Below are 27,402 nucleotides of genomic sequence, written 5' to 3'. Positions count from 1 at the left end.
GAAACGCTACCAAAAAAGAGGCGGCACTTGAAAGACAACTGGAAAATGTCTTCCTAACTCATTTACCGCAGATGCGGTTAAGACCAAAAATATCTACGGTTACACCGAAAGGAAGCTACTAATTTCGAGCCAATTGAATTTTTCAAGGTTTGCAAGTGGACCCGTAGAAAGCTCCAGGACATGACTCAATTACGAAAAAAATGAAGGAATTTCAGACTATGGCAATCACCTCATATTCAACGTAACTCAACGTCTTGCTTGTTACCTTAAACCTTAGAACATTTCAGAAATTACAATGGTTGCTAAATATGGGAAGGACCTATCGCAGGCAGCATCCTACAGGCCCATAAGTATGACTCACACAAGAGAAGTTTGGTGCAACGGAGCAAGTACACAGGATCATCTCTTAGGTAAGGAATGCACTGAATGATAGAGAGTAGCTCAGCGGTTTTCTAGGATGTGGAACAAGCTTTCGATAAAGTGTGGCACGAAGGTCTAATTTTTAAAATAAAGAAGTTGCTTTTAGTACGGTTGCGTGCAATCTTGAAATCTTTCCCGTTGAAGCCCAATTTAAGATGAAATACAAAAGCTTCCCGTCTCGCGATTACAAAGGCCAAGCTGGAGTTCCTCTACGCAGTGTTCTTGGACCGATGCTCTACCTTATCTTTACTCCGGAACTACCAGTTGACCCCAATCTGACAACCTTTACGTTTGCAGATGATTTTGCCAATCTTCAGATTGCATAAAAAAAATCTACAAAACGATCAACGACGTATTGAAAAGTAAGTTACAAAATGGAGTATTCGCCGGGGAGGGTCAAGTGCTGCCATGTCATTTTCACCCTAAAACGACAAAACTGCACTAAGGTCTCAAACAATGGTGTAATAATCCCTCAACAGAATGATATAAAGGATATCTGAAAAGACGGTGAACGTGTAGGAAACACAGTGAGAACAAAGCACAGCAAATAAAGCTGGGAACAAAGAACATATATTTGCTTCTTTTGAGCTGAATTTTATCCACAACCAGGCAGTCTTTATATCGCTCATAATCGCTTCTAACTAAAAATTCTAAATTGGGAACCGAGAGCAAATGGTTGCTTACAAAGCTTACTGCCAATTCGGAATTCAGCTCTCTCATTCCAGGTGACGAAATATAAAGGAAGGTTAAGTAGCATCTTAATACGTCGTCCTTTTTGGTGGCATCTTAATACGTCGTCCTTTTTCGGTAATACCTGTTATGTCAAGTTGTGCTGAATCATCCAAGTTTTCCAATTTCCAATCGTTTTGTTCATTAGTAGTTAGTGACGTTTACACAGCATGATCTGGTCTATGTCCGAGCCGTGCAATGCATGGTGAAAACAACAACTAAAAGGCGAGGTTAATGATCATTTTCGAATATTCAAAAATTCCTGACAGTTGGAAATATTTAAATGGGGGGTTTCTGAGAAAAGGTTTTTGAGGTTAAAATGTTTAAAAAGCAATTTAAATCATTTGTCAAGCCATTGGAAAAGAGTTTAATTTTCAGCTAAGGACGCCGAAAACTTTTTCCACCGTTTAGTATATGACAATGGAGTGATTGTATTTATCAATCCGCTGGAAAATTCTTCAAATTCAATGAAAGTGGGGGTGGTAAATATGCTTTAGTCCTTGGCGGCACACAAAATCTTTATTAATATCTTATTTGCTATACAAAATTATACTTTATGCTTTGCTTTCTAATGAGATTACCACAACATGAAAATACCGAGATCGAAATGTACAATGTGACTAAGTCAAATTAAGCTTAAATTAAGGTAACTATTATTCACAAATTTATCTTGAATCTAGATATCATCTTCATCAACTTGCTCACAGTCAATATCGCTGGAGTCACTTTGTTCGTCGTGATGCATATTTGAACTATTCAGGCATGGGCTTGTTGGGCTCTTCCCTCCATTTCTGCTTTGATGTTGAAGATACGTCTGATTTGGGTTCCCGAAAACCCTTTCCAGCTCGGCCAGTCCACTGCTTCCATTATCCCCACCCACTCCGGAAGTACTCGGTATAATAAATGCATTATTCGAGCTGTATTTATATTGTTGATAATCAACTGCGTCATTGAACTTTGCAGTCAGGTTCAGGTTTCGGACATTGTAATTGCAACCATTATTTATTGGACTAAAATCCGTGGAGGGAGCTTTTGCAGTCAATAGTGCGTCATATGATTTAATCATTTGTGGTACTCTGGGTAGGTGATAATTGGGAGGTGTAAGCCCCTTCTGCAAAGGATTATGTTCGAAATTCATGCCAAAGTTCAAGGGTTGACTCCTTGTCAGGAGAGCGTTCCGAGCATTTTCAATGATAGCGTTATGAGTAGGGGGTAGTGGTGCAGTTTGAGGGAATGGTCGCATAGGACTCTGAACTGGGGGCATTCCAAGATGTTGTGAGCCATTGAGAAGTATCGACTGAATAGGGGTCGGTCCGCTTGGCGTTTGACTAAATAGCCATAGGCGATCACCTACTACCATTGGTCTGGCTAATCCTCCGATTCCTAGTTGGGCATAGTATTGTGACGCTAGTGATTCCACATCAGCTGTGTATTTTCTCTTCCATTTTGTACGACGATTTTGGAACCATATTTTAATCTGAAAGGGAGGGAAAGTATTTTAGTTAATAAAAAGTTAACACCATTTTACATAGATGAGGATGAAGGGGGATAAATATACTTACTTGTGTTTCGGTTAGATGTAATTGCTTAGCTAGTGCCGTTCTCTTTGCAACTGATAAATATTTCCCTCGTTCAAATTCAGTTTCCAGAGCTTTTATCTGAGAAGCTGAAAATGCTGTTCTTGGTCTTTTTTTGCGATCGTCGCCACCATCTGAAAAATAAATATTCTCAATTAATTTATTTAAAGGGTCCTGTAAATATGTGCATATGTAAAAACATTGCGGTCAATCAGACAATTATAAAGTGTGAAGAGAATACAGATTTACCATAAAGAAAATTGTGCGTTGTTGCAAATAAGGAAATTCCGAGTAAAATCACACAGGGTAGTCCACGAAATAGGGCAATATCCGTGGGTATTTCTAACATGGAAGTTTGAAAATAGTACTGAGGACTGTATGTAGTTGAAGTTTGAGCTTATCGTGTAAGTTGTAAGGAAAGTTGATGCTGGTTGATATCCAAAATCAAAACGACCCCTTCTGTTGTGTTTTCCTTCTGTGCCTTCTGTTTGCGTCTACATTTTTTAAAAAAAATCTGTGGGGCTATGTTTCAGTTTCATTATGAACACGTTTAATGATGTGCAAATACTAAATACACAGCAGCAAGATAAGCACAAAGACTGGCACAAACAACCGTGACGACTGGGATTCGAACCCAGGGCAACGAGATTCAGGGGATGGCGCTCTCTACTGTACGAAATATTGTCTGAATTTAAAGTCCCAGTGAAATGGATTAGGCGCATCAGAATGAAATTAAGCCAGTATTGCTCTCAAGCAAAGATACCAGCCCAGGTAAAAAGATGTTTTGGTAGAGACGAAGTCAGCAGGTTGATTAGGTTGACGATCATCATCTGTTAACAAAACACTTTACCTCGTACTTCTAAATCTAAAAAATAAAAATATCCACAGAAAAATAAAGTTAACAATATGCAAAACTGTAATTTGGTCGATTGTATTAAGTCAGCGAGATATGAACGATGAACCAGGCTAGTAAGGGTCCTCAGAATGTTCGCTTTCTCCAACTTGAGCTGGAATTCTAGCGATATAAGCTGAATATTCTGGGCCTAAGCGAAGTAAGATGGTGGGACTCTGGAGAGTGCTGCCCTCCCTTTTGTCAAACTAATGGCAATGCGCTTTTGTACTTTGGAAAAAAACTGGTAACAGACGCGAATCTGGTGTCGGTTCCTGACGGCTACCACAAGACGTGCTCTTTTGACCTGGAAGCCGGTCTTTGACAGACTTCTACTGCAAGATTCCGGTCCAGGTGACTTCTGATATAATGGAGAAGGATGCTTTCTACGAGCATTTAAACGCATTTCTGGACAGGCTTCCCGAAGGTGGGATTGTAATCGTGATAAGTGATCTGAATGCCAAGGTGGAATCAGAAAACACCGTGTTCGGACATGTGATTGGGAAACATGGTCTTGGCGATTGCAACGATGTTGGTAAATTTCCATCGCTGGGTCATTGGAGGCATATTGGTCGACCACAGAACGTTGGGTTGTCAACAAAAATGCTCCTTTCTCGGGTGATACAAAAGTCATCGGCAACGTCTCGAAGGGTCGTCATAAGATCTGGCTGACTGCGGAATCGTGGAAGCGGATCGTTGAACGGAAGGGGCTGAAGGCTCTGCCTACCTCTGCGAACGATGGCGGGCGTGAAGCGTTCGATCTCTGATACCGAGCGAAGTTCAGTGTAGTGTACGTCGTGACAAGAGAGAATTTGCTATTACGTTTGTCAGGGAAGTGGAGGATGCCGCAGATTGCAATGAGTTCAGAGCTGTATACCGCATTACGAAAGAGCTTGTTTGTGGTCCCAAATCTTTCGATGGTCCTATGGAGAACATCAACGTACGACTTCACATCCATGTCAATGAACAACTGAGGAGATGGAACGAACTCTTCACCATGGTTCTTCACCGTATTACATCCGATGAGGCCCAACCGGCAGGGAGGAGGCTGATTTCCGCTCCGGATCCCACTGCATTGACCACATCAACATCCTATGGATAATTTTGGAATAATGCGCGGAATGCAGATCTTCGCTGCACCTGCAGGGAGTGTATTTGGAGTGCTCTACGCAGGTGGGACATTTCGGAGAAACTAACAGCCGTTATCAGAGTGAGAGATGATGACACAAAATATTACGTGCTACACCGGGGTAAAATCTCAGAGGATTCTGAGGTAGAAAGGGGAATCTTGTCACTGATATTATATCCTCTTGTTGTCGGTGCTGTTCTTCATACTACCTTATCCGGACGACGTGGAGGAATTCAATGAACACCTCGACCACACTGACAACCTATGTTTACTCTCCCACCGAGGCATAGACCTTAGCCAAATGGTTCTGGATTTGGAAAAAGAGGCAGGTAGAGTTGGACTGAAGTTAAACACCAACATAACCAAATTTGATAGTCTAACGGGTCATCACACTCTCTCTGTCTGCATTAATGGGCAGAGAATCGAAGACATCGATCAATTTGTAGATGTAGGGAGCGTTGTTTTTGCCGACGGTGGCACCAAACTAGATGTTTCCCGGCACATTGACAGCGCTAAATCCGCTATCGTTTCCCTGTCTAAAATCTGGAAATATAGTAATCTCTATATATCTAAGGAAGACAATAATCTCCTAAGATGACCTACGAGTGGATCGCCCCAAGAGCAGTTGGCGCAGAACAGTAGAGGAGGAGCGCGGTCATTTCGGGAAGTCATGACGGGAGCTGAAGGGCTTCCACCAGCAGGTATGCTCTCCGGCAACAACTAGTACCAGAGGAACTTGTACGCTTGGTTAAATTACTCTACCGCGATTCGAAGATGGAAGCTCAAAATTTGACGGGTATATCGATTCGAGTTTTTTTAGATATTTATTAAGGAATTGTCCTCTCACCACTCCTAGTTGTTCTTGTTATATACATTCCCACATGGGAAATCCAGCGTATAGCGTCCTATACAGTGCTCTATGCAGATGATCTTTTCCTGGCATCTCATAGTAAAGCTGATCTCTACCGACTTGTTCAAAAATGGAAACATCGTCCTATCCAACACGGTCTAAATCTGAATATGGTGAACTGCGTCACAAAATTGCTTCATGCACTAGTGTAACTTGGATGAAATGACATTCCACAATTGACGTTTTTTGTGATTAACATATGAACAACCGAACAAATCCAAAATTTGCCGCAGTTTTGTTCGCCCTGACGCGCTTTGTGGCTCTGAGTGTTGGTCTACTGCGAAAGAAAATGAACGACGTCTCGCGGTAATGGAGATGAAAATGTTGCGTTGGTTGAGTGGTGTAACATGCCATGATCATGAAATTACATCGATCGTGGGAAAATTGTGAGTGTCTTCGATGGTATGAACATGTGATTTGCATTGACACGATCTGACTTGCCAACATTGATCTGAACATTGAAGTCGAAGTGAAACATCAAAAACGCCGGGTAAAACAACGCTGGATGGTGGCTTGCGATCCTCACGACTCCTTTCAAATGATACCTTTGCATGAAAATGTCGCCGCTGATCAAGATGAACCAACCCCACTTCTGAATGATACAAAGGCTAAAGAAGAAGAACAAAAATAAGCCTTATTAATAATCGCACAGTTTTGGGACAGATTATTAACAGAATATCTTCAATAGTTGCAGTATCAAGGTCAATGGAAGCATCAAACTAATAATATGGGTTTTTTTTAGGATTGAGGGATCCTAACTCCGCGTCCACATTTGAGGTTTATTCGATTTTTAGGTGAGGCTCATTATATCATTGGATGCTTTGTCTTCATTTGATCCATTTCATTGATCGTGTGACATATATCTTGTGTGACTTTTCTTGAAATCTTCCTTCCTCCTTTTTTGATAATTTCAATATGATATACTTTGACCCGTTCTATTAGCCATTTACCTCAGCTCGTCATATTTGTGGTCATACCAATCCATCTTTAATCTCTTTGTTGCCCTAACCTCTGCTTCGTCAACCTAATCACTTCTCTTTTGAATTGTAGCTATATTTGCTCCAGCGTTGGCTGGGAGTACTCCAGGAGCTTGCTTCTGAAATAGTGTGTCAGTTATAATCAGTACGGCCTGTCATCGACCATTCAATTGTGTTTATGAATGGCGTGATGTGGGGAGAATGTAAAATTTACAATGAGCTCCTTAGTGCATTCAACTGCCTGCCATTTTGTGACAGTTAGTTGTTCTTCTATGAGTCTGCTCCCTTCCAACTATTGCGTTGAATTCTCCTGGGAAAGGTTGTGAAGAAGCTCAAAAGTAACGGATTATAGATCCTTTTTTCGTTCGTTTTTGATCACTCTACCCTTTTCTCCACTTGGGACATGGAAGCTCATCAGTCGGAAGGGTAGGTAGGTAAATTGGAGCTAAATTGGAGCTAAATTGGAGGTTGAACATAGAACTGAGAGTTAAGAAGGCCTGTATAGCCTTCTATGCCTGTAAGAGAACCTTTGCCAGGAAATGGGGTCTCCAGCCGAGGATGGTTCTCTGGATGTACACCGCTGTAGTGCGTCCGATCCTGACGTACGGATCTATTGTATGGTGGCAGGCTTTGAAGAAGAAATACAATAGAACGAAGCTTAATAGGATTCAAAGAACCGCGTGTGCAGGTGCTACGGGGGCTCTGCAGTCTTGCCCGGCAGATGCTCTCAATGTACTCCTGCATCTCCTCCCCCTTGACCTCCACATCAAATATGTTGCAGCGTGCAGTGCCGTAAGACTGCGTGAGTCCGGATGCTGGGCAGCGAAGTCCTACGGCCACAGCAACATTCTAGATGAAATACCTCGAGAAATCTGGGCATCCCCCACGGACTATGTCACACGCAAGCTGAACTTCACGAGAAACTTTGCTGTGGACCTTCCAACCAGGGCAAAGTGGAAGACCGGCGGCGTGTTGCAAGACTATGACATGGTATTCTTTACGGACGGATCAAAGATGGCCTATGGAGTCGGCGCGGGGGTTTTCTCGAATACACACGGTGTATCCAAGTCGTATGGTCTCCCAGGTTTCACCAGTGTATTCCAGGCGGAAGTACTGGCGATATTGGAAGTCTGTCGATGGCTGGAGCGTGATTCGAGTCCCAAGCGTAACATAGCCATTCTGACCGACAGCCAAGCGGCCATCAAGGCCTTGTACTCAACGACGACATCTTCCCGGTTGGTGGGGCAGTGCAGAGACACGCTCAACCATCTGGGCGGCACGCTCAAGATCACTCTCCTCTGGGTTCCCGGGCATAGGAACATAGAGGGGAATGAGCGGGCTGACGGATTGGCCAGGCAAGGCTCTGCTCTTGGCAGTCCCTCGGGGAACACAGTCGGTGTTCCGCTGGCGGCTGTCGGGGGCCGAGTCTACTCGCACTACCTAGCAGCCGCGGGCCTGAGATGGCGAAGGCTTACAAGCTGTGCCAAATCAAGGAGAATTTGGCCCGCTTATAACATAGCCCGATCACGAGAGCTCCTGTGCCAGACGCGCGCAAATGCATTCAAGATTACGGCGGTCTGCACGGGGCACTGGCCCATAGGGGACCATGCCGCTAGGCTCGGCTTACCCTACAACTCGCATTGCCGAAGCTGCGGAGAAGGAAGGGAAACCCTCATGCACTTTCTCTGCGATTGCCCGGCTCTAGCTCGAGTCAGGCTGCGGACACTGGGTAAACCATTCTTTGGGGACCTCGGTGAGATTTCTAGTTACAGGGTCGGAGAGCTGCTTTCCTTCGTGAATGCTACGGGCTGGCTCTGAGGATCCGAGCCAGCTGGACTCCGCTTCCCTGTTCCTATAACAACAGTCACGGTCTTGGGAGTTTGTGGCATCAAAACGGCGCACCAAAGCGCTAATTGGGCTCCTCGGAGCGGCCACTGATACCTACCTACCTACCATCAGTCGGAACTTATCATTAATAGATTTTGAGCGGCTTATAAGACTTCCAAATGATTTTCTCTGGTACCAGAGAAGCCGAAACATTGTCTTCCTACTTTGGTATTGCTCCGGTAGAACTTGATACGGACGTGGGTGCTGTCCAAATAGCCATTTCCACCGCTTGCGGTCGTGATGAGGATGGACGTTCTACTTGTGTATTTTTTTTTTGCCATCAGAAGGCCAGGCCACGAAGAAGATAATGGATATGAAATAATGCTAGCTTAAATCTCCTTCTTTAACTTCTGCATTCGCTTTCTCTTTGTTATCCGTGTTTTGACAATTGACAGTTTTTGTTCGGTTCATATGTTTTCCAGGCAAATGTCTCAGCATTTGATTTACTGGGCCTATAATTTATGGTTTTTGGGAAAATAGTGCCATTTAATTCCCAACCCTACACGCTTAGCTCCATAGGCTAATGATTTCAGGTTTAAGGCTGGGACTGGGGTAAGCTATTGTACGTACTCTGAAAAGCGATTTACGAGTCAGTTATTGTAGATGTGTAGTGTGGTCGGCCTTGTCGCCCTACATGGTTATTACAGTTGGCCAACTATAAAAGACAATGAATGCCGCCTGGCGCCAGTGAAGATTGAAATGTTCTGTCTGCAATGAGGACCCCAATCATCGATACGAGATTTCACCGATCGTAGAGAAATTGCAAGAAAGTATGATAGTATGAGAATATGGGCAAGTGATTCGTACTGATGAAAACTCCATTGTCAAGATTGGTCTGAACATGGAAGTCGATGGGAAACGACCAAAGTGGATAGGAAACAAAATTGGTTTGATACGCCGATACAACATAATCCATCCAGATTATGCACATGACCAAGCCAAAGGAATGAAGATAAGCCAACCTTGCTTCCCAAGGAGCTAAAGGAGAAGAAAAAGTGAATGAACCCGACGTTAATGGTACTAATTAGAGATCAAGGGTCTCTAAGGGGGCTAAGTGATTTTACCACGGATTGACCATATGATGAGCTTAGTAGATTCAAAACTATTTGCATACTATATAGATCCTGTTCACTCTTTTGGGTATAGGGCATCCACACAGTGTTATTTTTGGAACTATTATCTTTTTTGTTTTCTTTTGATTTTTAGCGAGACTCTGCTTTAGTTTCATTATCATCACACTTAAAGCTGTGTTATTGGTAAGCCTACAATTAAGAGACAACAGAAAAATGAAGACAACCATCCATGATGAATAGAGATTTGAACCCGGGGAAAAGAGGGCTAGAAGGCTGACACTTATTCAACTCGGTCATCGCACGGTCGAATTTACTTCACTTACTACACTCACTGATGCACTTATTCAAAATATATAATGCTGGAACAATGGAAGTTTGATAGGAAGCTGAAGAAAACACTTCAAACAATTTGGACGCTAATATACGACGCTTTACACACTTGACTCCCAACAAAGTTACTGAGTCATACCCATCGCCACGGTTAGCTGTCGCTGCGCCATGATTTCCCAAAAATACTCCAAATAATTTTTAGATACATTCAAAAATTATTTGGAGTATTTTTGAGAATTTACAAAAGATAATATTTTTGACAATTCTAGGTGATGGAAATTATTAACTACTCCCTAGACAATTAGGAAACAATTAGCGGCGTTCTTCAGATCTTCAACGATGCTCCGGAATGTTAAAGAAAACTTTGTGACAGAATTTTATTTCTTAGTTTCGAAAAGAACTAAAAAAAGGAAAGAATTTCAAGACGCCGCTGATGATCTTTTCTTTTTTGATGAGTGGTTGATTGAAGGAAAACAGAAGATCATCATGATACATATCAAAATATTTCCTATGAGCTAATCAGACTTTAAGGCAGATACGCCCGGAATATCGCGTATATCTGTCGACAAGAGAATTATTATGAATTTAATGATACAGAATGTCGAAAGTGTTCAAAATAATGGGAAACACAATGAAATAGATCACAAGATCAAAAGATTTTGTAATTGTCGAGAATTGTTAATTAGTTTTGTTGATACCTTGCGTGAGTATGAGAGAAGCTGTTGTTTGGGGAAAGGATTTTTGATTTTTTTATCCGACGGTTTCTTTGAAATTGGATTGTGTTAATATTTCGATTGATTCATAGTTGAATGACTAAAGTGTTTCCTTAAAATAGGATCATAAAATCACAGGTTTGCTATGTACAAATATAATCTCAAATTAGAATGAATGGAACTTCATCGCTCCATCTCAAGCAGGGTCTGCCTCGACTTTTTTTCCACTATAGATATTGCCCATACTGACTTTCTGGGCTGGATCATCCTAAGATTCCGATACCATGCGAAATCTCGGCAAATACCACGTAGTTTGTACTGCGCGAAAGGAAATTTATGATTGTCCTGCTTAGAGTGCTGCTCTGAGGTGGGAGCGAGGAAGACGGGAAAGCAACCCTGTCTGTCATACTAAAACCGAGCGGCCGAGGAGAACCTCCTCCTCCGGTAGCACTGGAAAACGCTGTACTCTCTTTGGTTTGCTGGCCGTGATATAGTAGGCGAATGCTCCAAGGCATATTGAGGGCCGTCAGAACCGAGTCTGCACGAGTACTCATGTGAAGTGGCTTGGGGTTACGAAACGTCATTAGAGGTATGCTGGTACCATGGGGACTAAGGTGAGCAGCAAGAGGGAAAAAGGACAAAAAGAAGCTCCGCCCGGAAATAATAATTATTTCCAAGAAGGGAAATATGTCCTATGCCGACATCCTCCGAAAGGTGAAGTCAGACCCGGAATTGAAGGATTTGGGGGATAGTGTGAGCCATATCAGGCGAACACAGTGAGCGAATCTGATGCTGGAGTTAAGTAGATCTACCGACAAGTCGGCCGATAACTTCCGCGGGAAGGTGGAAATAGGAGAGGAAGCTGAGGTAAGAGCTCGGAAACAGGAGATAGTGGTTGAATGCAAGGACCTTGATGAGGTCACCTCACGCGAGGACATCTGTGCTGCGCTAAAGCAACAGTTCAACCTTAGCGATATAGACCAGAGTGCCATAAAAAGGATGAAGAAGGCATATGGCGGCACACAGACCGCTATTATTAGTTTGCCGGCGGAATCAGCTATTAAATTAATTACCGCGGGCAAGGTAAGAGTAGTTTGGGTCGTGTGCAGGCTCAGGGAGCAAATATCTCTAAAGAGATGCTTCAGATGCCTTTATTTCGGCCGTTTTGCGGCGGCATGCACTAGTCAGCATGATAGGTCGAGAAGTTGCAGGAAGTGTGGGGAAGAGGGCCACCTCATCAAAGATTGCACCGGAGATCCACGGTGTATGCTATGTAGTGGGAAAGAGGGCGTGGACGACCGGCATGTTGCGGGAAGCAGCAGATGTCCGGTATATAGGAGGGAGCAGAACCGCACAGGCAAATGAGATTGATACAAATCGCTCTCGCAAACCATTCGAGAGTCGAATGTGGATGTCGCGGTTATTTGCGAGCCGTACAGAAACCACGGCGGTGCGACTTGGGCGGTGGATGCGTCTGGCAACGCCGCAATCTGGACGCGCGGAAGACAGGCCATTCAGGAAGTCAGTTTCAGCTTTGCATCTGGTATTAAGTGTTCTCCCAGATGTATCGACCTACTTTGCACAGGTGCCGGACACTGTCCCAGGACGTGCATAGAGGTTTCGTCCTCCTCCTCACAGAACCTGCAGGCAGTGTCCGTAGACATCCCTAGCTTCCCTAGGTGATAGTTCAGCCGACAATGACCAGTGAGAATTCCCACTATGACTCGGAGGTTCTTTTTGGTGAGGTTTAAGCAATCCTTTGTGCGCATGGGTTCGTATCCCCAAATAAGCATCCTGGACTGCTCCATCCCTGGTAGGCCCGCCCAATATAGTTCCCTCAATCGTTTCTCTTCGTTTCTTAGATTCATAGCCATGAAACCGTTTCCGATTCCACAGAAGGGTTCTGGCCCATGTAAAGGCATCCCTGCTCCCTTCTTGGCTAGTTCATCCGCTGTCTCATTGCCTTCCAACCCAGCATAACCTGGAACCCAAAGTATCCAGACCTTGTTGGACGAGCCGAGTGTATTCAGTCTCTCAAGGCATTCCCATACCAGTTTAGAGTTCACCTGGTTGGACCTAAGTGCCTTGATCGCTGCTTGGCTATCGGTGAGAATAGCTATGTTCTGCCCCCTGTAGTTCCTTTGCAGATTAAAGAAGGCACATTTGTCTATGGCGTAAATTTCCGCCGGGAATATGCTAGTGTACCTATCCATTGGCTCAAAGTACATTTTCCTTGGACCAATGACAACGGCACCCGCTCCCTCTGCTGTGAGGGATCCGTCAGTGTACCAAGTAATCAGTTGCTGATTTAAGCCGTATGTCCCAGCCACGCTCTCCCAGTTTACCTTGTTACTCCAACGTGTTTCAAACTTCTTATCAAAGTGAAACCTCGTTGTCATGTTGTCCCTCGGTATCAGTAATTCGGGATACCGCCTAGAAAGGATATCAATCTTCCTTCGATTTAGGCAACTCCCCACCTCACTCATACTACCGGCCATCCTGAATATTGATCTCCTTGCCTGCATCTGTATGTGCAGATGAAGAGGGGTTAATCCCAGAAGGACCTCCAGGGATGCCGTTGGGCATGTCCTCATTGCCCCACTGATACACACGCAAGCCAGCTTTTGGAGCTTATGTAATTCCCTGGCTTGTGTGCTGAGTTGGGTTCCTTCTGCCCAGATTACCGCTCCATAGGTAATCATTGGCCTTACTATTGCAGTATATATCCAAAGTAGTATCTTCGGGCTACAACCCCATTTTTTTCCTGCTATGGATCTGCAAGTCATCAGAGCCCTCGTGGCTTCTCGACAAGTGTTTCCGACATGTGTCTTCCAGAGTAATTTTTGGTCTAGCGTGATTCCCAAATATTTGACCTCTGTTTTTCGTTTCACCTCCATATCATGTAATGTTATGGCTTTCAGGTGATCCAGCTTACGCCTCCTAGTGAATGGTACTATGGTGGTTTTGGTTGGGTTGATCCGCAGTCCCACCTTCCTGCACCAGGCCCTAGTAACCCTTAATCCAGTTTGGATTCTATCACATAGGGTATCTTCATATTTGCCCCTACAGATTAGAACGATGTCGTCCGCGTAGCCTTAGGCTTGTATTCCAGTATTAGTTAACACGTCCAGTTGTTCATCGACTACCATACTCCACATCAGCGGCGATAGTATTCCACCTTTTGAACAGCCTTGAGTGGTGTTCATGATAATAGAATTTGTACCTGTTTGTACCTCTATTTGTCTGCTTTCTAGCATTTTGCCCATCCAGAGTGCCAGGGTGTTTCCCACTCCTTTGCGGCTCAGGGCATCCTGTATCTCTGTGTGCGATGTGTTGTCGAATGCTCCTTCGATATCCAAAAACGCGCACAGTGCAATTTGTTTTGTTTCTATGCGTCCCGTAGTACCTCTGTCAGCTGATACAGAGCAGTTTCAGTTGACCGTCCTGCCCGGTAAGCGTGTTGACAGTGATGTAGGGGATTACGCTTTAGAAAGTTAGTTCTAATATAGTTGTCTATGACCTTCTCCATCGTTTTGAGTACGAACGATGTTAGGCAGATTGGTCTGAAAGATTTAGGGTGAAAAGGATCCTTTTTACCCGCTTTCGGAATAAAGACCACTTTTGCCCGTCTCCATGCCCTTGGTATGTAACCCAGTGCTATGCTCTACCTTACCACCCTCAGAAGAGACTCTAAGATAATTCCTAGGCCTCTCTGGATAAGTGCTGGGAAAATGTCATCTACTCCGGGAGATTTCATTGGTTGAAAAGTTCTCACTGCCCATCTTAGCCTAGCTTCTGAGCATACCTCTTTTGCTAGTTTCTAGCTCTCTTTCCTTCCCCTTTCATTCGTTGTTGGGGTGTCAGGGAGATTCAAGTGTATTACTAGGTACCCCACTGCTCTCACCTGCTTTATTGTTGATGTGAATTAGTCTGCAATTGTGCTTCCTTAACACAATAAATTAAATACAATTTGCTCTTTGCACCCCCGTTGATCTTGATATTCCATCTGGTGGACGAATCCATGACAATGTTAACATGTTCTTGGAAGCCCCTTACAGTCGTTGTGGGGTTGACGTGTGAGTAGAGTAATGCTCTATCGTTAGGAAAAGTTGGGGTTACGATGTGTTTACTGGTATGTATATCGGCGGCGTATAAAAAATAAAGGACCGGTTCCAACACGCTTATTTAGCAGGAGTCTTTCGAAGAACTTAGAAAGGACTGGGAGGAGACTAATTGGTCTGTATTATCCCCGTTTTGTTCCGTTTTTCCCTGCTTTCGGGATAACTATTATCCAACCGCCTTTCCAGTTTGCTACTTCTGAGAATTCTGTTAAAGATATATAGTACAGCAATTCTCCCTTTTAGTGGCAGTTCTTTGATTACCTTGCCGGTTATAAAGCATGTCCGGGGGCTTTGTTGGTGTTCACTTCTTGAATCTTCCTGAGAGGAAGGAGGAGGAGAATTTGAGCTGCCTAGCGTTATTCGGTATATTGCCTGTAGGTGGTAGTTCTAAGTTTGTAGGTTCTTTTATGCTTGGAGTGAAGACTTCAGCAAGATATTGAGCAAAAGCCTCAGCTTTGCCCTCATTGCTCATAACCCATTTTAGTGGGTTGCTCATAACCCCCATAGGTGCGTCAACCAGTATTGGTTTTTTAATTCGTTTAGTGACTTTCTAGGTTGAATAGTCTGTGTTGGCGCTATGGTCCAGGTTTTCCAAAAAGTCTTGTACTTTATTATTTTTGTGTGCATCAAGTTTGTGTTTAAGCGCTTTAGTTGCATCGTTGAGTGCTTTTTTGGAGCTAGGGGATCTATATTTCTGTCAATCGGCTTGGCTTTTCTTTTCGCCCGAAGGAGTTTTTTTCTGAATTGGTTCGGAAAATTCTGAATCGGACTTCCAAAGCCTATAAAAACTGGTGTTTTACCAACGGCTGGATGCTTATCTGAAGCGAGCATTTTTGCTTGTCGCTGGAAAGTGACAAGACAATTCAATTTTAGAGAAGAATGTTGGAGTAGATGTTGTCATTCAACTCATACACCTGTCAGTGATCTCGACGAGTAGTGCTCCTCGTAACGTTTGAAACCAGAAATAACTTCAAAGATTGCGGATGCGCTAGGTAGACTTGAAAATTATTTCTACGCGCCGGGCTACTTCTTGCGGATGTTCAAGGATTATCTTAGAGACCCCTCGCTACTCTATGAAATACTATAGGGCTACAGGAGGATGGAGATCACTTTGGCCATCCTGGTTGGTTTTTCAGATAATGTGCTTGCTGCGGGACGCTCAAACGCATGGATAACTGCTTATGGTTTCAGCTGGAAAAAATGGAAGTAGCCATCATGACTGAAAAGAGAATCCCTACCGTGCATCCCATGCCGATTGGCGTTTTGCTTATAGAGTCAAAAATAACGGATAAATACCTTTGATCGACGCTCGACGAGAAGATGAGCTTTTTCGAGCAAATCAAAGCAGTAGCAGACAATACCGCTCGAGTTTTGGCCTCAAGTCAGCTAATGGTCAACGTTGGGGGTCTTTCCGTTCTGCTCTACGCAGCAAAAGTTCAGTCTGATGGTTTTAGCAATGGGGTGTATCGTAAGTGCCTACCGCACCCTCTCAAAATCGGCCATGATGATCGTGGGAGTGATTTTGGTTGCTCTCCAAGTTAGGAAGTGCCAAACCATCGGTAAATGGGAGGGAGAGGACTCTGAGGAGATGGTTGCTTGTGAAAATTAGCAATTTACATTTAATGAATCCCAACTAGCTTGAAAAGTCATGAAGCAGATGGACTGCTTGGCTCATCGGAGACTTAGGTGCGTGGTAGATTCGAAATCATGGTTAGCACAAGATTGGAAAGGCACGATTCCGTGATTGTGTGTTCTCTAATGGGGTGTGGATGGGATTCGCCAGCAACTTGATGCAGATATGGGGGCTCTGGATAGTCAGCATTGTCAGAGAGACGTTAAGAAGTGCTAGATGGTTTTCTGCCTTACGTTTCAGTCCTTATTTCCGGTTGGAAGGAATTTTTTCATGCTAGCAACTCCCGTCCTCCGCTTCCCTTCCGTAGGAAAAAGGACTTGAAGGATCTCTGAGGCAGAGGAATGGGAGGACTATCCCGGAACAATGTCCCAAACGGTTCCTGACTAGTTCTTTGATGACGGTTGGTAGTCCGACGGCTTACCTTTGCGAGAGTCCAACACTCAGTGTATAGACATATTCAACTACATTACTCAATAAGAAAACGGGAATATGGTCACATATGGAAAAATGGGGAACAAAAGATAACAGAATACACTGTAAACAGGAAACGAATTGCTAAGGTCGGAAATTACAACCACTTATTCTGATTCCAGATTGGCACAAATAAATAAAATGTTTATTTTAAATTTCCAATTTTCTAATTTCCGCATTTTAATTTTCCAGCGGCTGGAGTATCCGCTAAAAGTAAACAAATTTCAACTTGTTTATGGTCAATGAATCTTTATTAGTAACCGATTGCGTAGTGCGAGCCTATTTCAGCTTACAAAAGCTGTTCCGCTAGAAACGGCTCACCATAGGGTCAAAGCTCTTACTGTACAAGACAATGATCTTGCCAGTCCTCATGTATTCCTCAGAAACTTGGGTTCTTAGCAAGAAGAATTGCGAACTTTTTGCCCGCGTTCGAGAGAAGAATCCTCCGAAGAATTTTTGGCCCCCTACATGAGGATGGACGATTCGGTAGCCTACATAACGACGAAATCTATGAGCGATACCATGACCGTCAAGTTATGAATAAAATCCGGCTCAATAGGTTACGGTGGGCGGGTCACTTAATCCGTATGGATGAGGATGATCCCACCCGGAAAGTCTATAAGGGCAATATCTATGGTAGAAAAGGAAGACGAGACAGACCCTGCCTAAGATGAAGCGATGGCGTAGGTCAGGACGACAGACAGCTTTTAGGGATATCGAATTGGTAGACCTCGGCGCAAAACGGGGATGTTTGGAGTTCCTTATTAAGGCAGGCCTAGACCGGATACCGGTTGTTGCGCCGTTGATAATGATGATGATTGCGTAATTTGACAGCCGCTTGCTGTCTTCTTTAGCGGAATACCGGCTGTAGTATTATATTCTACTATTTCAAGCTATCCCATTTCCAGTAATAGGTTTTCATTGCAAGATTTTTCAAACAATTTCCGGGATAATTTTGACTTTTGCATTTTTATGTTTTGCTAGAAAAAGCATGTGAAAAATTGGCACTCTAGATTTTTATGGCTTTTTCAAGGGACACTTAAGAAGAGGGTAAATGGCTTCAACTTAAATAAATAAATATCAAATTTCTAAACATTTGTGGATTTTTAAAAAGATATTTTCGCCATTTAGAAACTAATTACCGATAATATGTCGAAATTTTCCGACAAGAGAACATTCCTTCTGTAAATTTATCTCCATTACCATGTTCCCGTCAATCACTCATTGTTCAGATTCGACGCTGTTGAAATTTTCTGTCTTATTCACTTGTCATGAGTACACGGTTAAAACCATTGATGCATCGGCAAATGTAATTGTCTAGCGAGGACGACATTCCACAAGAAAATTTGTCGAAATTAATTGTATTCAATTAATCGGTATCACCAAACTATTTGCATTGATCGAATCGAATGATTAGTAATTAGTCAAGTACCATGAATCTGTTTCCAAGTGTATATATATATATTAAACCCGAGGACGTGTAATGGATTAGGGACTAAATAAACTGATATCCCCCCATTTTGGCACAAGTTTGGCAAGTTATCTTTCGTTTTTCTAGATGCAGCTAGTTTGCGAGAAATGGTAATTTATAGCACTAATTTGTAGTTGAATTTATGTGGACGAGCAATATGCTTGTCTGAATGTGAGGAAATATACCACGCCTCTATTATGTTTTCATCATGATCAAAGCATTCAGTTGTGTTGAGTATTCTCATTGTAGGTATGTTTAAATATGCATATAGAAACAGTAATGTCTCCTTGTTATTCACTATGCAGAAATTCTGTATTTTTTCAAGGTTAATACTTTTATTTACCTCACAAGGGTAGAAACGACGAGAAAATCGAATAGTCATTTTCCTACGCTCTCGAAGGTTCTGAGTGTTGCCCGACTATAAAAGACAATGAACGGCGTCTGGCGGTAATGGAGACGAAGATGTTGAATTGGACTAGTAGTGTGACACGTTTTGATAACATTTGAAATGAGGATATCCGCGATCGAAATGGTGTTGCACCGATCGTGGGAAAACTGCGTAATTCGCGCTAACGAGAATTCATTCACCAAGATTTGTCTGAACATCGAAGTCATTGGTATGCGAGCAAAAGGCTGGCCGAAACAACGGTGGCTTGATACGCTGGATGTCGATTTGAAAGCCTCGCAATTGCATTCAGATTAGGCTTTTGATGTAACTATAGCGAAACCGATCACGAGCCGTCGCGACTTTTGAACGAGACAAAAGCTGAAGAAAAAAAGAAGCTGGCTCAATAATCAACACTGAAATTGGAACATATCAAGTATACTTAGAAAAACGTACTGAAATCAAATCAAAAAAGTTATGACAGTAGATTTCGAGTGTGCTCTTCTTCTCGCGTTCGCGTTTCAAACAAGAAAGGCAAATTGTCAGTTATTTCGACTTATTTTAAAGGTTTTTCTGGAAAACAAAACTTTATTAGAATCGACTCGATGTCTGTCTGTCTGTCTATCACACCCAATTTACTCGGAAGCGGTTTGTCACGAAATTTGGTGAGAAGGTGTGGTCTGTGACTCCCTTTACATATAGCAAGTGGCGCCATTTTCTGTTGTGTTTGAGGGGTGTTCCCCACGTATATGAAAGGAGGGTGTACATTCTTCATGTGGGGTATCAAATGAAAGGACTTAGTTAGTAATTCTCGAAACTGATGGTATTTTCGATACTTTATGTAATACAGGGGAGTGAAGGCTCAAAATGTGTGCCCCAAGAAGTGTAACAGGCCATAATCCAAACGGAGAATCAGAAAAAAAATCACAATGATGTATTCATACGCAATCTAGACCTCAAAATACATCCCATTCTGATATCTGCTTAAAAAAAGTTAATAATAGAATATTATCATATTTTAGAAATTTACCTGAAAACCCCCTTAAAAAAACCCCCTTAAGAACCCCCGGTAATAAGTAAGAACGCAATGTATTATTTTGGGAAGTTGTAGTGACCGCGGCTTCGTGACGGGAGCGGAATCTCATTCGGCTTTTTCAGAATTAATTTGTTTAAATAATGCATTCTATAATGTGTAATTACCCTAACTTCCACCCCAGATTGCGCATTATTGAATGCATTCGGGTGAATTGATCTTAATAGAGGAGAATGATTTGCCGCTTCCGTAGGGGTATACGTATGTTGCTGCAACATAAACTCACGGAGTTCAATTAGCGAGATGGAGACCTGCTCCTGGGGGTAGCTGATCAACGGCCAATGGGATTGAGAACTTCGCGAGCGAGACAGTGGACGACAGGAGTCTTCCAAGACCTAGGGTCAAAACATTTGTCAAAGCGGAGCTTGTTTTGTTGCCACTGATGTAAATTTCCTCACTTTTTCGCTGGAAAAATCTTGTAGTGATTTTCTAGTGAAGTTTTAGTTTCGTGGAGCTGCGAGGACACCTTCCCCATCGAGTGTGCGACATACAGAGAATATCGCATTTGTAGCCTCCAAGAATTTCTGGTCGAAGTGTGTTCGATACATTTTCCCTTTTGCGTGTGCGTCACTGGAAAAAAAAATAAGCAGAAGAAAAAAAAAGTGTTCCGCTATATTTTTGCCTCAGTTCAGTACTTTATTATTTTTTTATATACATATATTTTCTTTCTTTTTTGAAACAAGTAATTTCCTTCAGCCAAAGGGTAGTAGGGATCCCAGGGCGAAACGTGGATTTATACCTACGATGGAGAATAAAAACTGGGAAACGCCCGCTGAACCAACACCAACAGCTCTACTATCACAGCTTATCTCCGCTTCCACGTGGTGATCATTGGGAGTTCTTTCTTTATGAAAAACTGCAGACGGAGAAGGATGAAGGCGAGTCTCGCGCGCTAAAAAACGGGACAAAATGTATCAACTGGTCCTCCAGGTTGGGGGTTGGATAGAGCTGACAACCCTACACGAAAAACCGATGTTACGAAGCCACGGAAGGAGCCACGGACAGGATGGATTTCAAAACAACGAACCCGACAACGGCAACGGATAAACGATTTCTCTTTCTGTAAAAACCAAATGATGCAGAGCAGCTAGCTGATACCCTGTCCCAATATAAGGCTGATATAACAGCGTTACAAGAGATGCGATGGACAGGGACCGGTTTCCTGGAGAAGAGCCACTACACCATATATTATAGCGGTCATCCAGTAAACCATGTGTTCGGAGTAGGTTTCTTAGTCAGCCAAAAAATGAAACCTGCTGTTATCGGCTTTGAAAATATAAGCGAAGGGCTATGAACTCTGCGTTTGCGAGGAAAATTTAGAAATTTACCACATAAATGTTCACGCTCCTGCAGAGGAAACTGCAGAGTCGGAGAAGGACACTTTCTACGAGGCAGTTGAGCGGACCCTCGAAGCCTGTCCCAAGTGTGATATCAAAATCGTACTTGGAGATTTCAACAGTCAAGTAGGGACGGAGCCCGTATTCAGGCGACACTTTGGCTCCAATAGCTTACATAGGGATACCAACCAACCAACTGAAGAACGTTATCATTGATACGGTCACAAAGATACCTGACCCCAGCCGCAAAAAAGTTGGAACGGCTGGTTTGACTATGAATGTAAGCTAGCAACGGAACGGAAGAATGCTGCATACCGAGTAATGGTGGATTCTCAAAGAACGCGGGCACGCGCAGAGACTTATCAGGAACTCATAGACGGAAGAAGGAAGCCTGCGTGAACCAACAAGTCTGTGAACTCGAAAAGTATAGGGAGCAACCGCACCAGGCGCGTAAGTTTTACCAACGAGTCAGCAGGATGAAGACTTTTAAACCTCAATCCTTATTCTGCCGAGACAAAGAGGGAAACTTGATTTCCGACAGAATGGGCATATTGGAGCGATGGGTTGAGTACTTTGATGAACTACTGAACAACCAGAACATCGGCGAGTTGGAGGTCCCGCCAGCTGAAGACGACGGACAAAGACTGCCACCCCCAAGTATAAGAAAAGCGGTCCGTGCAATTCAACTGCTTAAAAATCATAAATCGCCAAGAGCTGATGGAATAGCAGCCAAATTGGCTAAATATGGAGGCGACCAATTACACCAAGTGGTTCATCAACTTGTGCAAAAGGTGTGGGACAGCGAATCAATGCCTTACGACTGGCAAAGAGGCATTATCTGTCTAATACAAAAAAAAGGGGATATCACGCAGTGTAGCAATTATAGAGGTATCACGTTGTTGAGTACCACCTATAGGCCTTATAGACCCATACGCCCAGAACATCATTGGCTCATACTAAAGAGGCTGCATTCCAAACAAACCAGCAACAGATCAGATTTTCTCTGAGCGGCAAGCGATGGAAAAACTGTTGGAATATGGACATCAGTTGCACCATCTATTCATCGATTTTAAAGCCGCCTAGCACAGCCAGGGTAAAACTGTACACGGCCATGAGAGAATTCGGTACGACGACGAAACTAGCCTTACTCTGACCAATGTGTGAGGCCAGATAAAAGCAGCAGGATCTCTCTCAAAACAATTCGACATCAACAACGGTCTACGACAAGGGGATGCCCAATTATGCGTCCTCTTTAACATGGCCCCAGAGAAAGTGATCCGTGATGTTGAATTTTCTATTTACGTCGACTAATGGTCTCACACAACATGGATTCAAACAATATGTCATGTTTGATTTGGAATCCGTTTTTGCTTTCATGCAAAAGATGGTATAATGGAAGAGAAAGTAAGCCTAACAAGATGTTCTACAATAATTATTGGTAATGCCGCTATACTGTAATTTCTAGGTTAATCCGTCGTTTGATTTTTAGTGCATAACATTGAAAAACTGATCCTAGACTTGTTTCGATAATGAATTTTACTTAAAATTGACCAGAGACCTCATCATCATCATCAACGGTCCAAAAACCGGCTTCCGGTCTATGCCTACCTTAATAAGGGATTCCAGACGCCCTGGTTTTCGCCGAGGTCCACCAATTTGATATCCCTAAAAGCTGTCTGGTATCCTGACCTACGCCATCACTCCATCTTAGGCAGTGTCTGCCTCGTCTTCTTTTTCTACCATAGATATTGCCCTTATAGACTTTCCGGGCTGAATCCGCCAGCTCGATCTGGATGGAGGTAGACTGTACATCTCGGGTTGTTCTTCCCATAATGTCAATATCGTCACCGTAGGCCAGTAGTGGACTTGTCTGCATCGCGAATCACTTTCTCCAGGGCCAGAGTACGCATGAGAGGGCATCTCCTTGTCTTAGACCGTTGTTGATGTTGAATTGTCTCGAGAGTGATCCTGCTGCTTTTATCTAGCCTCGTACAGTGGTCACAAGTTAGCCTAGTCAGTCTTATTAATTTCGTTGAGATATCGAACTCTCTCATAGGCTTTAAAGTCGATGAAGAGATGCTGCAACTAATATCCATATTTCAACAGTTTTCCCATCGCTTGCCGCACAGAGAGAATCTGATCTGTTGCCTATTTGCCTGGAGTGAAACCTCTTTTTGTATGGACCAATGATGTTCTGGGCGTATGGGGCTGTCCCGCCTAACAAGATAGCGGAGAATATTTTATAGATGTGTAATGAACCAATGGGAATAGGAAGATCAGACGATCATCCTTTAGGTGCCGAGAACGACCTAAAGGGAAGAGCTATCCCAAAAAACCTAGAAAATTGGCGAAATTGACCGTGAAGGCCCGCCCGCGAGGACTGAAGCTCCATCAAGGCGCTCGATCGACACGTTCTTGCATGCCTCTGTGCTAGCCAGGCTCGGGAATATAGGGGGGTCCTTTCAGCGCTTTGATCCTTCACGATCCCTTTGATTTTGTTTTTATATTTAATACTCTGCGACGGGGAGCAACTCGTTTGTTGTTTCTTCCTCAACAAGCCCCGTGTGTGGAAGTTTTTCTGCACACAGATCAAACAATTTTTGAGGTTGGGATGGCATTTTGGCCATCCGAGAGTCTTGCGGGAGTTGTGGATGAGGGTGCCAAGGAAGGGAGAGAACCTCAGGGTCCGCGCCTCAATCACGATCTGAGGCAGAAGAAACCATGATCGGGATTGCGATCCGTCGTGGATCTTACCTCTTGATCGCCGCACTCGGGTCCGGAGACTTGCGGTCCAACGTGCGCGGTTGAACCGTTTTTTTTTTTCATTTTTCAGTTTTGGCTCCCGTTCTGGTTTTTATTTGTTAGGCCGTCGCGAACTTCTTCATTTATTATCCATTTTGAAACCCGGCGCGGGCCCACACATCGGTATAAATATGTCGGTTTTGTACTAATGACACGTGAGGAATCAAAGCGCTCAAAGGACCCTCCACATTCTGGAGCCTGGCTAGCACAGAGGCGTGCATCTTTGCGGGTGGACCTCCACGGTCAATTTCGCCCACTTTTTAGGTTTCTGGGATATCTCTTCCCTCTAGGTCGTTTTCGGCCACTCTATGCTTGGTGGTGGCAGCATTTGTCCGTCGTCTTCAATTGCCGGGACCTCCAATTCGCCGATATTTTGGTTGTTGAGCAGTTCATCAAAATACTCAACCCATCGCTCCAATATGCCCATTCTGTCGGAAATCAGATTTCCCTTTTTGTCCCGATTTGGTTTGAAAAAATTTACGGTAGACGGTGTCACTAAATGCTCTATATTATACTTTTATTTTGCTGGAAGAATGTATCTCTCAAATAGTTGCACATAAAACCCTCATTCCAGCAGTCGGAAAATACTCTTGTTTTTGCAAAAATTATTCTCAGATTTCTAGAATTCTGTTTCCAGTTTTATTATCCTCCCTTTTATGGCATTTTATTGATAAGGTCAGTTTAGACTTCACTGCTCCGCTAATACAACTTATTGCGTACTGATGGGAGAAAAGACACGAATGGACTATCTAATATGAAAATATGCCTGAGTGACAGATACGAGTACCTTTGGTAGGTGGGCATGGATGAATTGTCCTCTTAAACGTACCCAATAAGTAGTCCCCAATGCCTTCCATCCTAAGCTGTATGGTATCTACCTATTGTTTTTAAAAGATTGTCCCTTCGAAGCTGGCAGTCATTTTCCTTTTTTAACCGGAAAATCGCTGCCTAACCTTTTTTCATTGATCCTTAGGTTTTTATGTGAAACGTTGTTAGTATCACTCTATTTAAGTTAACGTAAGTGTGTAAGAGTTCTTTTACTCAGGTCCCATTGGAGGTTCTGTGTGCTAGTCAATAACGCGAATGATTTCAAAAAATGTCTAATCGATTTATCTTTAAGGATAATAGTAGTAATAAGAAAATGCAAAATACTTACGACCACAATCATCCGATGTTGTTTCACTACAACCATCTATCATATCGTCAACAAAAAACTGATCACTGTGTTTCTTTTCATCACTTTCTGCATCACTATTGAATCTTTTTCCATCAGCAAACATTTCACCATCTTTATCATTAACACAATTATCATTATATCGGACACGATCACTCGGCACATCAACATTACTCAACTTATCTGGTTTCGAAAGGATATTTTCAATGGAGAAGTTATTGGGCAGATGCTTCATTGTCTGCAATTCCATCATTGATACTTTTCTTTAATCATAAAGATTCAAGGTTTAAGATACTAATCTAGCGTTTGATCGTTACGGACGACTCGTCTCCAGCGGTATTCTATCCTTAAATCGCAAAGTAGAACTGACTTCATGTGACCCTCATCCCAATTTTTCCCAATGATTTTCCACTCCTCAAACGTGGAGGCGGTATCTTGAACCACATGGTTATCTGTCTAGAAAATGGGATAATATAGATGCTAAGTGGACTAAAATTTGAATGTAGTGTAGTGCAACAGGGAGTATTCTCCCTGTTCGAAATGTTTGAACTCAAAAGGATAAGGTGCCAATAGACGTCTATAAATACCAGTCAATTCAAGGATATCCAGATCACTATATCCTCTTTTCATTTTGGCCACGAACCGATCAGTTTACTACGAAAATCGTATAGGTTCATGAAAATTTATCTTTTATACAATTGTACCTCTTAATCACAGGTTCGTACACAAATAGATACATACTTCAACGAATCTTTCAAGATATCTTGGAAACGATCTTCTCAACCACTCGGCGATCACAAGAAATATTCGTATACCAGAAGGCGGAGTCAGCTTTATGATCACTTGCGCTGCAGGCATCTTTTGGTTGGTTTATTTGTATCTTTTTCAGTGGGATACTACCCAAGATACATCCCAGCATCCATGCTACATATTCATAGCAAAAAAATAAGTGGGCATGTGCCAAGTAAAGGCAATTCGGTATGAATTCTTCTTTAATTTAGACATCATTAACCGCAGAACTGCTAATTTGTATTTAGATCGTCAGGATATGGTTCATATGAACACATAAATATTTTGGGCGAATAACAAAACGCTAGGAAAAAGATACAAAACATTAAATGATTTAGGTGAGACAATGAATGAACAGTCGGTTGTTTGGCTTAACTTTCCCGACAAATAAATGCGAAACAAATTAGTGTCAGAAATTTTAGGAAATGGTTTTTAAAATAGCATTTATTTAACATTTTGGCAATTGGGGACGATGATGGTTCGGTTCATTGAGAGTATAAAAGTGACACTAATATATTTTAAGTTTCTTTTAGAAGACAATTAACGGAATAAATAAACTCAGTTAAGAAATTTTGGCAACTCGACTAATTAGAGCCAGCAGTGTGTCTTAAATTTTGCTTTTGTGCAGACGACAATGTAAACAGATAAATGTGAATTGATTGATAATTTATTCGAGTCCTAATTGATTACAGTAAAAGTTCAATTGAAGATGCTTCAGAAAGAACCATGACTTCAAGGGTTGATGCTATTATAGAGCATATATATTTCCTATCCCCTCCTTCCTGGAACACATGGCAACCGCGCAAGCTCTTACAAAATCTTATTAAAATCGGTTCAATGTCTGTCTGTCTGTCCATCTGTTTCTTTTTCGTCGATAGAAGGTGGAAAGCTTGAAAAGCTACCGCTGGCTCCTGCCACATGGTCATGTCAAACTCTTACCCACTAAAAACACCTCCTTCTTCTTCGGGACTCCCACATGGTATTACGTCGTGGGGCTGGACCAGAATTTATCCTGCACTCATGTTAATATTCGTGTTTCTCTCTCGGTCATTTTTCCGGCTGACTTCTTCCTGTCTAAGCTTCTTTAGCAATGAGATAAAACGTGCCCTCCGTCCTCTGCGATAGTCAGGCTCTTTGGGCAATTTGGCGAATCATCATGCCCAAATCGATAGAGATATGCTCGATAACCTCCGTGTCCGCTCAAGAACTGGGTTAGGTCGAAACCTACCTCACCGTGGGGTCGCTCGTTTTATTTCCGTATATCCCATATGATTCTGTGGGTCCAGCGGCCTTTTTCTGATTCATCCCACCTCTTTTGCCATTCCACGATAGTTTTATTTCGTGAGAACTGCCGCCGACGGGCAGGAGATTCTCCGGTGAGATACGCTCGACAGTAAAGTCATTTTCCTTCTCTCGTCAGAATCTCAATGGCTGCTTCATCGGATATTGTTCTGTAAGCTCAACATGTTCGGAGTGCACTTATGTGACACGC

At 42.9% G+C, this 27,402-nt stretch overlaps 1 protein-coding gene across 1 annotated transcript; it reads right to left on the bottom strand.

The window, feature by feature from the left end:
• Positions 1-1,718: 1,718 nt before the first annotated feature.
• Positions 1,719-25,356, bottom strand: LOC119646465 (barH-like 2 homeobox protein). The gene is made up of 3 exons (XM_038046914.1): positions 25,104-25,356; positions 2,712-2,860; positions 1,719-2,626 (listed from the first exon to the last, which is right to left on the bottom strand). The coding sequence occupies exons 1-3, from the start codon at positions 25,354-25,356 to the stop codon at positions 1,826-1,828; spliced, it is 1,203 nt and encodes a 400-aa protein (XP_037902842.1). The 3' UTR covers positions 1,719-1,825.
• Positions 25,357-27,402: the final 2,046 nt, after the last annotated feature.

This window comes from Hermetia illucens, chromosome 1 (genome assembly GCF_905115235.1).
Source record: "Hermetia illucens chromosome 1, iHerIll2.2.curated.20191125, whole genome shotgun sequence".
NCBI classification, from domain to species: domain Eukaryota; kingdom Metazoa; phylum Arthropoda; class Insecta; order Diptera; family Stratiomyidae; genus Hermetia; species Hermetia illucens.
This window is presented reverse-complemented; position numbering and strand designations above follow the sequence as displayed.

Bases quoted from the DNA above. Each gene is read 5' to 3' on its own strand.
- LOC119646465 (XM_038046914.1), bottom strand. From the start codon at position 25,356: ATGAAGCATCTGCCCAATAACTTCTCCATTGAAAATATCCTTTCGAAA. The intron at 2,861-25,103 runs GTAAGTATTTTG...TTTATTTTTCAG, and splicing joins AACATCGGATGATTGTGGTC to ATGGTGGCGACGATCGCAAA. The intron at 2,627-2,711 runs GTAAGTATATTT...CCTCCCTTTCAG, and splicing joins TACATCTAACCGAAACACAA to ATTAAAATATGGTTCCAAAA.